The sequence below is a fragment of the Mizuhopecten yessoensis genome, unplaced genomic scaffold, assembly GCF_002113885.1.
Source record: "Mizuhopecten yessoensis strain PY_sf001 unplaced genomic scaffold, ASM211388v2 scaffold7521, whole genome shotgun sequence".
Lineage (NCBI taxonomy): Eukaryota > Metazoa > Mollusca > Bivalvia > Pectinida > Pectinidae > Mizuhopecten > Mizuhopecten yessoensis.
The window spans coordinates 423,737-437,768 of record NW_018407089.1 but is presented as its reverse complement, the minus strand read 5'-3'; the positions used below and the strand labels follow the sequence as shown (position 1 = coordinate 437,768).

Here is a 14,032-nt window from a genome sequence, read left to right as displayed (position 1 = left end):
AGCAAAATCAAAAAGTGCTAATCTGTAATAATATATAAGATTCACGCCTCATATGAGTATAATGTTATCAAAATATTTCATATTCGCTGAAATAACAAATCCTTACTAAAATCTCTTAAAATATTACTAAAAGTATTACTACTGATGCCGTCATGTTTACTACAATTTCCATATATGATCATGACACCCATATTTAGATGGTCGACCTATATGCAAAGCCAGGGACGTATATACTGTCCCTGGCTAGGCCCTATCGGAAGACGGACTAAGTTTCCAACACGGCAGTCAAATCAGATTTCGATTGCACTTGCTACGTAAACTTGATCATTTCATGACATATAAGCAGGGCATAACTTAAAATTATGTAGTCGATCAACAGAAAAAGTTCATACAAAAAAATCCTAATAGTGGATGCGGATCCTGTCAATTAATTCTAAAATCGCCCCATGTGATTCACACCAGGCTTGCTCAACTAAAAGTAAATTTAGGCATGGGATCGCCCGGCCGGGTATTAATATTAGTACTAGCCCCTGGCCATCTCTAGTTCCATATTTGTATTCTAACCTGAAACTTCTTTTCCTTCGCAGTATTACCATTTTGTTCCATTTTCATCCTAAGATAAAGAGGTGTAAACGCCTGCTCGCTAACAACTCGGCCAAAAACGAAGAAATATCCGCCGATAAGCCTACATTTTGTATGTCTGTTTGTGTGATTTGTGTATTTCATTTATTTGTCAAGTATTACCATATAACAGGATGATCTTTTTCATTATACACAAAACAACAACAAATGAATAGTTGATGAAGATGAATCTATTTCGCCTTCGGAATGATTTCAGACATGTACTACGAAAAGAAGACGAGTGATCTCCCTTACATTAAGCCTTAGACATGCGCACATTTTACTTTCATTTTGTGTAGGCCTAGATATCGTTCGCAACGCGGAAAAGACGAAAATGCAGGCGAGTTTTGTCTTTATATAAGGCAGATTGTTTAAGCAGCATTGACATTAAACAATATGCATACATTTCGGCAACGTTTACATACAACTGATTCATAAATAAGGATCTGGATCCCGATTTCGGTGATTTGTGGCCAAGCGTGACGCATGTTGTCAGCGGCGATGACAAAAAGGAAGGTGTTTCAACGGTATGTATAGCAGTGATTATGCAAAAACAAACAAATGAATGGACTTTTTACACTAGTGAATAACAGCGTCACAAGGTGCTCCCGACTGATTTCACATTGATTGTGAGGATATTTGGCCTTAATTTTTTTCTGATTCAGTTGAAAAAGAAACATGTTATAAACATTGTATTATTAGATTCATTGTTATGTTGGCTGTCATTTCAGTTTCAATTGTTATACTACTTGATGTTTTTGAACTTAAAAAAAGTAGAGTAGTTCTAAATATTTTGAAATGACAGACAAAATAAGGCCAAAACAACTACTATGTGTTTCTACTATCATCCGCAGAAAAAAATAGATAGGTAAATATTAGCACAAGCTTCTTTTTTTTTTTTTAATTTGAAAAAAATCTTCACTGTGCTTATATGGAGCAGGAGTTCTGACTTTCACAGTGCATTATTATACAAACTTAATGGTATTGTAGGCACACACATATAGGATAGGTCAGGTTAGCCACAGGTGCCAGACACACCAATAAGTAATGTGTGATAGTTTATACACATCATATTACTATTAGAGTGTCCAGTATCTGTGGGGTTAGCAGAAACACAATATTTGTTTTAATTGACCTTATTTAATGATCAATACTAGGTCACACAGGAATCATTTATAACTTGAGAGATAGAATAATTCTTCGCCGAAAAATTGGAAATATAATGATTTTTTTAACCTTTTCTGAGTTGTACAATTTCAAAGTACATTTGTATCTTCTGTCTGAAATCTGAACATAACTTGGTTTATGACAAAAGGTGTAAAAGAATCTCATACTGGGGAAAAGTTTTTCTATATAGTCCCAAAAACTACGGTTAAAATCCTTAAGCACTTATAAGATACAGCAATATTTATTTTATGTCAATTTTTCAATAAGCTACAAAGAGCTTGTATTTGAACAAAACATGAACAAAATAAAAATAAACATGCATTTTGCACATAATAGGCACATTGCACACGGTAAGTACATCAGCACTTGATAATTTAAGCACATTAAACACATTTGGGTACAGCACATAAAAAAACAAAACCATCACATGGAAAGCTTATCAGCTCATAGTAGGCACATTTGCACACTGTAAGCAAAACAAAGGAGTGCAATGGACATCTCCATGTTTCCCAATTTATTTTTTCTGGAAACAACAAGGGGAGAGTGATGTACTGCTTCATCTTTTGTATTAATGAAAACCGTGAATATCTAGGTGCGTGTGTTTAAACTGTCCTCTTTTTTACTGTGGTTCAAGAAAATGTTTCCTTCTTTTTCCACAAGAGTACTGTTTCAACTGTATCAGGCTTTTCAATTCGATGGCTAATATATAAAAAGAAAGATAATTTTGTTTTGTTTTTACTTGTACCTTTTTTATGTACACATGTTTTACTATCTAAAAAACCAGTTAAGGTGTCTTAAGCCCCCATGAGATGTGGTGTTATAAGTTGACTTTTATGTACATTTTGTTTATATTTAGTTCTGCTACCAAAGAGATTGACTTACATGTACTGAAATGTTTGTGAACCATATTAATGAATTCCGAAGCTGTAATGCCTTATTTCTCACTGTACACGCTCATCATACTGCTATGCCTCCTATTTCGTTTGAATATTGTCTCTATACATTATTATTGCTGGTGCAGAAAGTATTTGGTGACTATATTCTATTTTAGGGGAAAGCAATCAACATTACAACAGACATGGATGGTTATTGATGGGAGGAAGGAGGATGAGAAATAGGAACTGAACCCCTTCTATCATACCTTTGAGGACTTCATGAGCTTTTTCAAATGGCTGCAAGAACTGTACCAACAGTGACATGACATTTTAAAGTCTATCAGTTACCGTATATAGGAGAAAACTCTGACTAAATAGTTCAAATACTTTCCTTGCAAAATGGAGAAGTCGGTGATCTTTACTTGGGAGTGGAACAGATTGAATCTGTGATTATTGATGCTGAAAGCCTAATGGATGTGATTGAACAGCCCCTACAGGCTAAAGGCACTAATGTTAGAATGGGTGCTGCGAGCAAATTTGAAAAACATTGAAAATATCTTTTTAAAAGATAGAAATACTGGTCATGGGTTCCTACTAGTTTTTGTCTAGTGAATAAAAAGTCAACGCAAATGTTAAGCAGTAAAAGAAATGTAACATCCCTGGTATAAATTGTACTTTTATCAATGTTTATGCTCAATATCAATAAAATAAAATAAAGTTATAACGTGTAACTTGATATTTGTTAATTTCACTCGATTTTACCGTGTCCAACTTTTGATATCAAATCTTGTGTGATATATGAGAGGAATCCCACACAAGATGTAATCTTGGCTATGTCAACGAAAGCAATTGTTCCTTAAGTTTTCAACTATATTTCTTGAAAGGTCATTTCTAAATTTCATACATCAATTGGTGAAGACAGTTTTAAGGTCAAGTTCATACATTCAAGGTGAAGGCTACAGCTACACAACCTGTGCATGTGACAGGGTAAATGTCAGTGCAGTCCTAACTAAGTATTCAAACAAAATGTTTAAAACTTGCTCCATCATTCTGAACATCAAATCATGAACTTCAAACAAATACAAATGCAACCTCAACTTTTGTCAACATTTGTTGCACAATGGTATCAAAACCAACAATAATGACAACTGTAATAACATAGTATGTGCTCTAGATGGTACATTTGCAGTACTCTTTTAAAATATATTTGAAATTGATATTTGCATCTTATTTCAAATGCTAGCCTATGACGACAACGATAAAGCTGAACATATGCTTTACATTTCTTTTTGCGAAGAATTTATGCAATGGAAATAGAGGGAAAAAATAGTGTAACTCTATTATATTTTGGTTATCTTATTCAATATTGAAACATACGACAATGTATTATATTGTATTAGAGTGCTTTTTATCTTATTTGTTCCTAGGAACACTAATGCAAAATAGTTCCATTTTTCATAAGAAGAGACCTTTTCACTGCAGTGAATATGTGAAACACTGTTTTTAAAAGCTTTTCAAAAAAATTGACAGACTTGTAAAGGTACATTGTATGGAAAGCAGTCATCCACTAGTCTGTCCACAATTTGGTTTCAGCAAAGTTAATATCCTTAAATATTGTTCAGTTTTAATGAAACTTGGGTTTGTGTATAAACAATATACACAGACTGATACAAATTTGAAACTTGAACACAATTCACACGTATTAAAAAGCATGCATACCCTGGTCAATGTCTACACTTTACAAGATAATTTGCTTGAATATTAGTGATCAATTTACAAACTTCGATGATAAGTTCAAAGTTGAGTGAAAGCCATGTATAATTAATTAGCATACTGTGCTCTGATTGGTCAATGGTTTTTGCCAATTAACTTTGTCAGATAAGGCCAGATTCTGATGAAACTTGGTTGATATCTTATTCAACAACAAAGGCAAAGTTCAATGATGAACACAATCTGTGCATAATCTATTTATTGGTTTAAAATTGCCAATTTCACTTTTTAACGTTTGAAATATGGACAGAGGGAAGCAACTCCTATGCAAATGAAGTATCTAAAAGGTCTAAAATAATACATTCTAGAGAACACTTGGTACCCCTCTTCTGACAAGCATATACAGATATACTGTACACATAAGAAGAATAACTTCACAGTGGTAAACTTTTACATAAAACTATGATTTATAACAAAATTAACAGTTAATCCTTCTGTTCAATATGATGGGAACTTAAATCGTCTTTATTTTGTTCCCCTTTCCAAAAATAATATATATATCTTAGTATAACTTTTGCCTTAGCTTTCAGTACTTTCAGTACTTTGATTATTATTTGATTTTAGTATTCATTTACATGTATAGATAAATAAACTTAACAATAACGCTTGGCCCGTATGGAAGTGTGTGTATTGGGTTTTGATACGGGGAAAAACCATTATAGCCTTTAATGTTTGTAGTCTGCAGTGTTGAAAATGATGTGTAGATACACATGATTTATTATCGACATCTAAATGGACAACCTCACTGTTTGTTCAAACCATTTACCATTATTGGAATCAGCATTATGGAAGTTCCACTGTTTTAAATACAAATAACACAAACACTCTTTTATATAAAAACAAACTTGCTTTACTCGTATCTAGTGTGCCCAATCGTACGTCTAGCCATGATACCGGGAACCACCATACTGGGGGAGAGCTGAAAAATAAATGAGATAAAATTACACTTAAGTACGTCTAAGTCAAATTACAAGAAACAAGACATACTGCCCGCTGTTACAGTAACGTTAAACCGGAAACAGGCAAACGAGGATTGTTAGTTATGTGACGTTTGACGGACATGTCTGGATGCTTGAAGCAGTCGCAATCTGATATGATAAGAATATGATGTGACGAATATTGTATTCAGCCTCGTGAATATATAGCAGTTAGCTTCGCTGGCGAAATAAAGAGAACGTGAAATTGTAACATTTAATACTTCACAACATGAAACGTAAATTATAGACAAAATTGGATGTCCATATGTTTTATATTGAAATATCCCAGCGAAATATTGGTGACATTGGGATATATCATACAAATACATACTTAATAAAATGTCTCTTATTTTTTAAAATATGGATACGTACGGTTCTCACAGACAGTGGTGACAGTGGGGTACACTATTTAAATATATTAAATGATATGTTTCTATGTTACAACGTGGATGCATATAGCTTTCAACCAGACATTGGTAACAGTGGGTTGCATACTTAAATATATACTTAATTAAATGTCCCTCTGTTTCAATATGGATTCTTACAGCGCTCACAAAGACAGCAACGACAGCGGGAAACATGATATAAATACATACTAAATAACACGTTTGTATGTTTCACTGTTGATACGTACAGTTCTCACATAGACAGCGACGACAGTGGGGTACGTCATATTTAATACAGGAGGGATCACAATCATGAGGTATCGGCGGGCACGAACCTGAAGCAATAGTAAGTTGACACAAAGATGAAATTATCCATTATTTAAACGACGATGGACGGTACTATTCTATAGGATTGCTTATATGTATGTATACACTGGCTACATAAGCAATTTGTGTATCGCAGCTTTTTTATTTGGGTAAGTCGTCTTTGTATTCTTCGTACGGTATTGAATTATATACATGTAATCGACATTGAGTTGAATCATTGACCTTTTCATAATGGCACTTAAATTGAACAACATATTCAAAATCATATTATTATTACTATTATTATCATTAATGCTTAACGGCCCATCAACACAGCATAGGTTATTAGGGCCAACAAATGGTCGACAAAAACGAACGCTGAATCAAATCTTAAAGGTGTGGAATAGGAGAAATAAAAGAGAGGAAGAAAGGAAAGGAAATAGAAAGGACAAAAGGAAAGGAAAAAAGACAGAAACTATATCTACACTATACACATGGGACTCTGAGGAAATGTGCAGCGACTAGGGGGACATATTTAAAAGGAAATCTATGTTTTTTATATACAATTATACAACAAAATCCAGCATGTTTTCTTAACACCAACAAGTATATACAATGTATATGTAAAGATCATGTCCAAGTTAATGTAATCAATCTGATCCGCTCTAACGTTCATATCAGAATATAACTTTGGCAAATATCTTGTAGACTGTCAAAACATGTTTTTTTTTAAAATAGCATCTAAATGTACCTTCCGCCATCCCTCCACTGCTGCCGCTGGAGGAATAGCCTCCTCCACCAGCCCCGCCCCCTACACCATTACTGGCGATACCCGTGTGTATCCCTCCGCCTCCATTTCCGCCACTGTAACTCCCTCCGCCACCTCCGCCGGAAGAACTACCGCTTGTTAAAACTCCCAACATAATGCCTCCGCTTGAATGGCCTGTTTCCAGGAAAACACAAATTATGTAAATGGAATAAAACGTTTTTTATGCGTTTTTCCATGTCTCAATTAATGATATAGATTAAGGATCATGTTTCTACGTTTCTTAGCATGTTAAATCGCCAAAACATCCGTAATTCTCAATGGTTTACACAAGTCCTATTACCACATTTGTTTTCTCAATTGATGTACTAAGACAGAAGCATTAATTCGAAGCTTGTTAAGTTACATGTACATACATTTCATTTAAAATGTTAAACGTAAAATATATTTGATATCCTTTCCGTAACTCCGACATTTCATGTTTTATACAGACTCTTAAAAATGCAAGAATAATGTACCAGCTTTCACTTTGTGAAAATATGATATAAGACAAACCTGTGTTTGTGACTATCTGTGGACGCCCTTGGGTAACGTACACTGGTTTAGGCTTGGCTGCCACTGTCTGTGTATAGATCGGTCTTTGTACATATATTGGTTTAGTCTGTGGTTGTGGTTTTGCAATATACACTGGCTTATAATTGTTAGTTTCGCATTCGTGACATACTTCTGGTTGATGTACAACAACTGTCTGAGGTTGAGGCTTGGCAACATAGACCGGTTGATAGTTGTTAGTTTCGCATTCGTGACATACTTCCGGTTGATGTACAACAACTGTCTGATGTTGAGGCTTGCCAACATAGACCGGTTGATAGTTGTTAGTTTCGCATTCGTGACACACTTCCTGCGGTTTGGTAATTACATGTTGTGTTTCTGGTCTAAGGTAAACATATTGTGGTAAAGAAACGGACTGTGCAGTTTCGCAATTGTGACATACTTCCGGTTGTTGTACTACTACGGTCTGATAGTGTGGCTGCGGTTTCGGTCTCTGTTATTGAGAAGAAATTACAAAAGGATTTTTTTAACTGAACCGAGTTGAAACACAAAATGCTACATAAGGATTAGGATAGTTTTAAACGTACCTCAGTTAAAACGGGTAATCAGCATTAAGTATGATATATGTAACAGTACAAATGTAATTAACGGATACGGCACGAATTGCATTATGGGACAGTACATGTATGCAGTCAGCCTGACGTCTTGTGATCTATCCGTTCAAACGAGTGGTAATTTGGTTATGTTGGTTTATTGTCAATGCCATATTGACAAAGGAATACTTAGAATGTGTCATTGTAGTGTGTATCAGGGATAACGAAGCATATCTATGGAAATTAAATTGATTTCACTATATATATCACCGGAGAAAATTTATTTATATGTAACAATTCATATTTTATAACAATATTATTCCCACGCTTGACTAACCTCTATGACGTATTGGGGTAATTCTCCACAGTTGTATTGACACTCCGTGGCAGGCTCCGTTATATATACCGGCGCGGGCTGTTGTACACATTCGTGACATTCCGTTCCCGTGTTTCCGGTGATGAAGATCGTCTCCTGGTGAGGCACTTCCGGTACTGGCTCGACTTGAATAGCTTATAAAGCAGAACTATTTATTCACTGTATGTTCAAGTAGTCTATTCGTTTAATGTTTGCGTCAGTTAATGCCACTGTTCGTGACACTTCAACATATTTTACCAAAGTCTCGCAATCTTCAAATGTGTGGTAAATACCAATGGATTCATTCGAAAAATTATCGCTCATTCATTGAGAGTTAGATTCTGATTGGTTCTATGTAGAGAAAGATATTATCTGATTGGCTTACTTTGATGTACAGGATGGAGACAGTGACATGTCGGACAACCATCTTGCCCACATTGATATCCCGTCGAACAATGACTTTGGCAATAAAACGTAGCTTCGCAGTACAGAGGGCGCTGTATCGTCACCTGCTGAGTTGCTATGCCAACAACTCAAAATAAAAATGTTTCTATTAACTTTTGTATTCTTTCAGGTGAAATTGTTTATTTCGAAACCAGCTAGAACCCGTTTAACAGTGATTTTAATAAAAGGAAACTAAATTTAGATTGATTACAAATCTTAGACATATATATATTGTCAATTATCTTAATAAAGAAATCAAAAGACCTTTTATGTGCACAAACTTGCAAAGATTCAAATACTATTTTTATACTTTGTAAATTTAGATGCAAAAACTTTGATTTAAATTTGTTTTGACAAAATATGATTTTCAATACCATGAATTCTGAGAAAGAAAGAGAAAATTATATGGGAAATAACTTTGACATACATTTGCTCGCCTAGGCTGAATTTCTAACCCACCAAAAAATATAAACATGATTTGTGCTTTGACAATTTTTTTTATTTTTATTATCAAATTTTAAATTATTTGAATTTTAAAATAACTAATGGAAGATTTGTCGTTTTTATTGCAATGAAACATATCCGTCATGTTTCTCTGCAAAGGCCTGATTGACTGGACGAGCATTGATTAAAAAAAACAAAAAAACATATAAGTATTTCCTCTGTTCAGATTGTCGTCTAGTATCTAAGGATATTTCAGGCCTCGACTTACCGGAGGGGTGAATACAGTCACACGTCGGGCATCCGTCACTGCCGCAAGTGTAACCCACGGAGCACGTGGAGGCGCATGTCATATAGGACGAGCACACAACCTCAAATACTACCTGTTGTTGTGTGTGTACCACCTGAGGATGAGGCCGCTGAACTGTGAATTATGTCGGACATCGTACATATGTTTTAGAAATTAATAAATCATATCTTTAACGTTCACGTGGCTACGACGTTTGTAGTTCTTTTTTCAAATTAAGTATAATGAGAGCGCAGGCCCATATACATGTAGATATACCCCTCCCTCCATCGCTATTCCAGTGGCCTTTGACCAGTTAATCTTGTTTGATGACCACAGGAATATAATCAGCGTAAATAATACAAATACTATGTTGTTATATATGTTGTGAGATAGAGGACGTTAGGAAAAGGAATATATCTAAAATAGATAACTAAAATATCGAAAAAATCAAAAGATGCAAAAATATTTATACAACAATTTAAAAACAAAAAGTTTACTTTTAAATCATATTAGGGCAGTTTAATAGCTTCAGGTTGCATGTTGTGAAATGCTTCAGCAGCGCTATGTACTGTCTCATTTCAAGCAATTTTAACTTGACCAAAACTCGGATCATGTGACACAACATTAGAGTCCATTTAACACAAGCGATAATGTTCCGTATGATAATATGCTAAAAGTTTCGAACTTTAATACGCTATAGCACGAACAATTCACTGCAGATAATGAGAACTTTCTCCTAATAATATAAGAATACACTGGATTAGGAAGGCATCTATAAATCCGCACAATCCCCTTTATAAGAATAAACGCATGCGTTGTATTGTATACATGATATGACATACCTGTTGATGTGACCGGTTGATAAACAAAATTTGACCCTCCTGAAACAGGGGTGAACGTTCCGGTACCGGAAGTACCTCCTGAGATACTTCCACTTCCGCCGCCTCCACCACTTCCGCTTCCATAATAACCTCCAGAAGACGAGGAAGAGAAGGATGACGACGACGACAATGACGAAGATAGACCACCTGCAGATCCAGATGATCCAACAGAATGCATGGATGTTGTAAAAATGAAACGGTAAATAGTGCCGAATTGTTACTTTTATGGCTAACTACAAGGTAAAACGTCCCTTTGCTCCAAATACAACATAATCCCTTTTAATTAGCAATTGTTTCGTGCGTATTATTGATAGATTATACTTGTTAATCATCCCTGCGTCTGCTCCATATGGATCCCGTATCATTGTCAGGTTTATATAAAATAGTCAAGCAGTGGCTACACATTGGTTATTAATCAACAATGAAGTAATAAGAAAACAAATCTTTCAATTTTAGGATTTCATTAATTTACCGCATTTCGATGCGTTTCTTAATGTTAATTTATATAGTATATTGTATACGTGTTCATACATCCCAATCAGTGAAATGTTTATGTGTTATGGGACGATGACTAGAATGATAAAGTCTTTAAAGCCCTTTTCGTTTGATGAAGGTGACGGTTTGGCTGCTTTGGGGTTATTCAACTACGGTCACCTAAAGGCCACGTTAAAAGTGCAATCTCACTAAAATGTCGTAATCTTGTCACTATAGCAACGAGTAATCGGTTAGTACTTACTGCTCCCTTTTCAAAGTTTAACATCAAGAGATGTAGGTACAAATCCAGGCCTTAGTTTGTTTCAGTTAGGGGTCATAACTCGAAACCTTGGGACGATTAGCGTCAACGCTATGTGAGGTCTTGACATGTAAGCGTTAGGAAACGGGAAAATATGTAAGGAATGAGAAATATAACGATTTCAGATATTACCAAAACATCATTTTGGTCGCTTTTGTTTCCCAAAACAGAGGACACAACTTCTATATCTTCTATATTGGCGTTTACTTAATAGAAATGTAATGCATATGTATCGCGCTGGTTGTGCAATTTAAACCTGTATGTAATGATCAACTTACCGGTATGACACGTACAGGGCTGACACCCATCTGAACCTTTCGGTCCCAGATTGTATGATCCAGAGCACATGGATATACACAACGTTGTGGCTGCACACTCTTTGTGCGTTTGACCGGAAGTGAAAGAACTTTGGGAAGAGGAAGCTAAACTTAAAGCCGACATCATCCCGGACATGTCCCCACCAGCTATCATACCGCCACCTAGTGGTGGAAAACATTAATCTGACTTGCATGATCTAAGCTGTGGTATGGGGAACAAACCAGTTGCTAAATGCTTACGTTCCCTATATAAGTGTGACGTACGTCATTTTTATTTGAATAACCTTGTGTACGGATTTCATATTATGTAAGCTAGTTGCGTTCGTAATTGTTAGAAAAGGACACAAAATACCCGTTTAATCTGTATATATTCAGCTGAAAGAACTGAAAAGTTTCGATTTCCCTGTGTATTTTGTCTATTGCCGTTGAAACAATATAAACCGACAGAACTGCATTAGACGTTTGTTTGATTGATTTTAAGATTTTCACGTTTTAATTTGAAACAGACTACCTATAGCAATGTGTCTATTGACAAATATCAGCATAACGGCGTAACATTATCACAAGACTTCGTGATTGTTTCTAGCACTGTGGATATGATTTGTTCATACAGTGAGCATTTAATGCAGATGAAAATAAGATGAATATTCATGAAAGATTCATGGATAAACTATTTGCTGGCAGTATCGGGTTGAAACGGGCTCCATAAAATAGACAACGTCAATAGTGCAAGCACGCCTTCACACACAGGTAACATACATGAATAAATTATTAAAACCATCTGAGAGGCATACGTGATTCATCGTATCTAAATGATGACATTTCTTTTGTTCAAGTACATCACGACTGCTGAAACGATTCTTAGTCTCTGTCTTTAAAAGTCTGGGTCTCTGAATAAATGTTTAAAGCAACATTACGTTTCTTGTCCATAGTGTCGCAATCGACAAAATTTAAACAGACAAAAAATATATTGTTGTTCAAAATGTTCACTCTATTTTACTAGACGGTCTCTCCACTCGTCCTGTAACCCTCCGTGTTCATATTCCTCGTTCAAGTTACTGTTTCTGTTGCTAGAATTGATAATATCGGTCATATTAAGGTAACCCATTTACATAAAGTGTTTATCCACTTGCTTCTGTTTCCTACGATTGCATTCCTTGTGTAGTGAAAAAAACAAGTTTTTATATATTTTTATGTTTTATTTCGGTCCTGTGAGAGGAGAATTCTCGTATTCAATTTATCAAATGTTAGGTTTACAGATATATTCTCATATATATTCTTTTAGTCAATTAAACAAAGAAGCTTTAGTAAACAATGATATTGTTACGTGTTGTTCCGTTGACATATCCTTTAAATATTCCCCCAAAATGATATATTGTGTGAAATTTACCAACTTATGTTGCTTATCTTATATTCTTCCTGACCGAGTTTGCAATAAAGATTAAACAGATATCCACAGCTGTTTGTTACCTGGCCCACAAGGACATGAGTGACATCCATTACCATCCACAACTCGGCACCAAGAGGGACACATCATTCGATGACGTATACACTGCAACCCCATGGGATTGAACATCCCATGTCCTGGAGACGCGAGTCCTCCAATTGCCGGGTTCCCCGGGGCATTTGGTCCCTGCATAGGTCCTAATGACGGTCCTCCGTGAGCTGAACCCATGCCCGTAGGACCTCCCCCGAAAGCTCCGCCATTCATTGGGCCCCCTTTGGATGGCATACCACCCATACCTCCACCAACATGAAATGGACTTCCGCCTCCACCGCCTTGGCCTCCCCTACCGAATCCTCCATTTCCGAAACCTCCACCCCCTCCTGGACTTCCCATTCCGAATCCACCGTTTTCTCCTGGACTTCCCATTCCAAAACCTCCGCTTCCTCCTGGACTTCCACCTCCGAACGACATCCCGCTTGGTCCAAATCGCTTGAACTTTGACCTTACTCGCTCCTGTCGTTGATTTTCATCGTTGTCGGAAGCTTAATTAATATAAGAAAAGACATCTTACTTTGGCATTGTATTTCAGTGGGATAGCACTACAAAGTCGGCTTCAGATCCATGCTATCGTAAAAGGCACATACACTAACAAATCATTCTTCCGGCAATCACACGCATGCTCGCATACATTACACACAAGGAGGGACGTTTTTAAATGACCTTGGCTGTTGGTAGGACGTTAATCTGTATAAAGCGAAAACCAACACTTGCTCATTTTTGTGTGCATACTATTTTATGGTAAAAAAATAGATAATAAAAATAGTCGAGTATGGAAATACTTTATATATAAAGAACAGTATATAGGGGAACGTGGTACCATAATGTTCTTCATGCCATAAAAACATTGATTTTTTTATATTAAATGAACGGGATGAATTAGAGATAGATTTTCATTTCAAGTGGTGTTTGTCAAACAGCTCCATTTTACCTATAAATGTCAAAATCGTCGAAACAAATCTTACAGTGCTTTTGCTCTGATGTGTGTAGCCATG

The 14,032-nt window shown here is 35.8% G+C and overlaps 1 protein-coding gene across 1 annotated transcript; it reads right to left on the bottom strand.

Annotated features, from left to right (window-relative positions):
* Window positions 1–5,946: 5,946 nt before the first annotated feature.
* LOC110453828 (loricrin-like) lies at window positions 5,947–13,451 on the bottom strand. Its single transcript, XM_021503000.1, has 7 exons — window positions 13,037–13,451; window positions 11,495–11,695; window positions 10,385–10,570; window positions 8,351–8,523; window positions 7,424–7,913; window positions 6,854–7,045; window positions 5,947–6,131 (listed from the first exon to the last, which is right to left on the bottom strand). The coding sequence occupies exons 1-7, from the start codon at window positions 13,449–13,451 to the stop codon at window positions 6,028–6,030; spliced, it is 1,761 nt and encodes a 586-aa protein (XP_021358675.1). The 3' UTR covers window positions 5,947–6,027.
* Between the last annotated feature and the right edge of the window lie 581 nt (window positions 13,452–14,032).

Bases quoted from the DNA above. Each gene is read 5' to 3' on its own strand.
- LOC110453828 (XM_021503000.1), bottom strand. From the start codon at position 13,451: ATGTCGTTCGGAGGTGGAAGTCCAGGAGGAAGCGGAGGTTTTGGAATG. The intron at 7,914-8,350 runs GTTAGTCAAGCG...TCTCAATAACAG, and splicing joins TACCCCAATACGTCATAGAG to AGACCGAAACCGCAGCCACA. The intron at 6,132-6,853 runs GTACATTTAGAT...CTATTGCTTCAG, and splicing joins CAGTGGAGGGATGGCGGAAG to GTTCGTGCCCGCCGATACCT.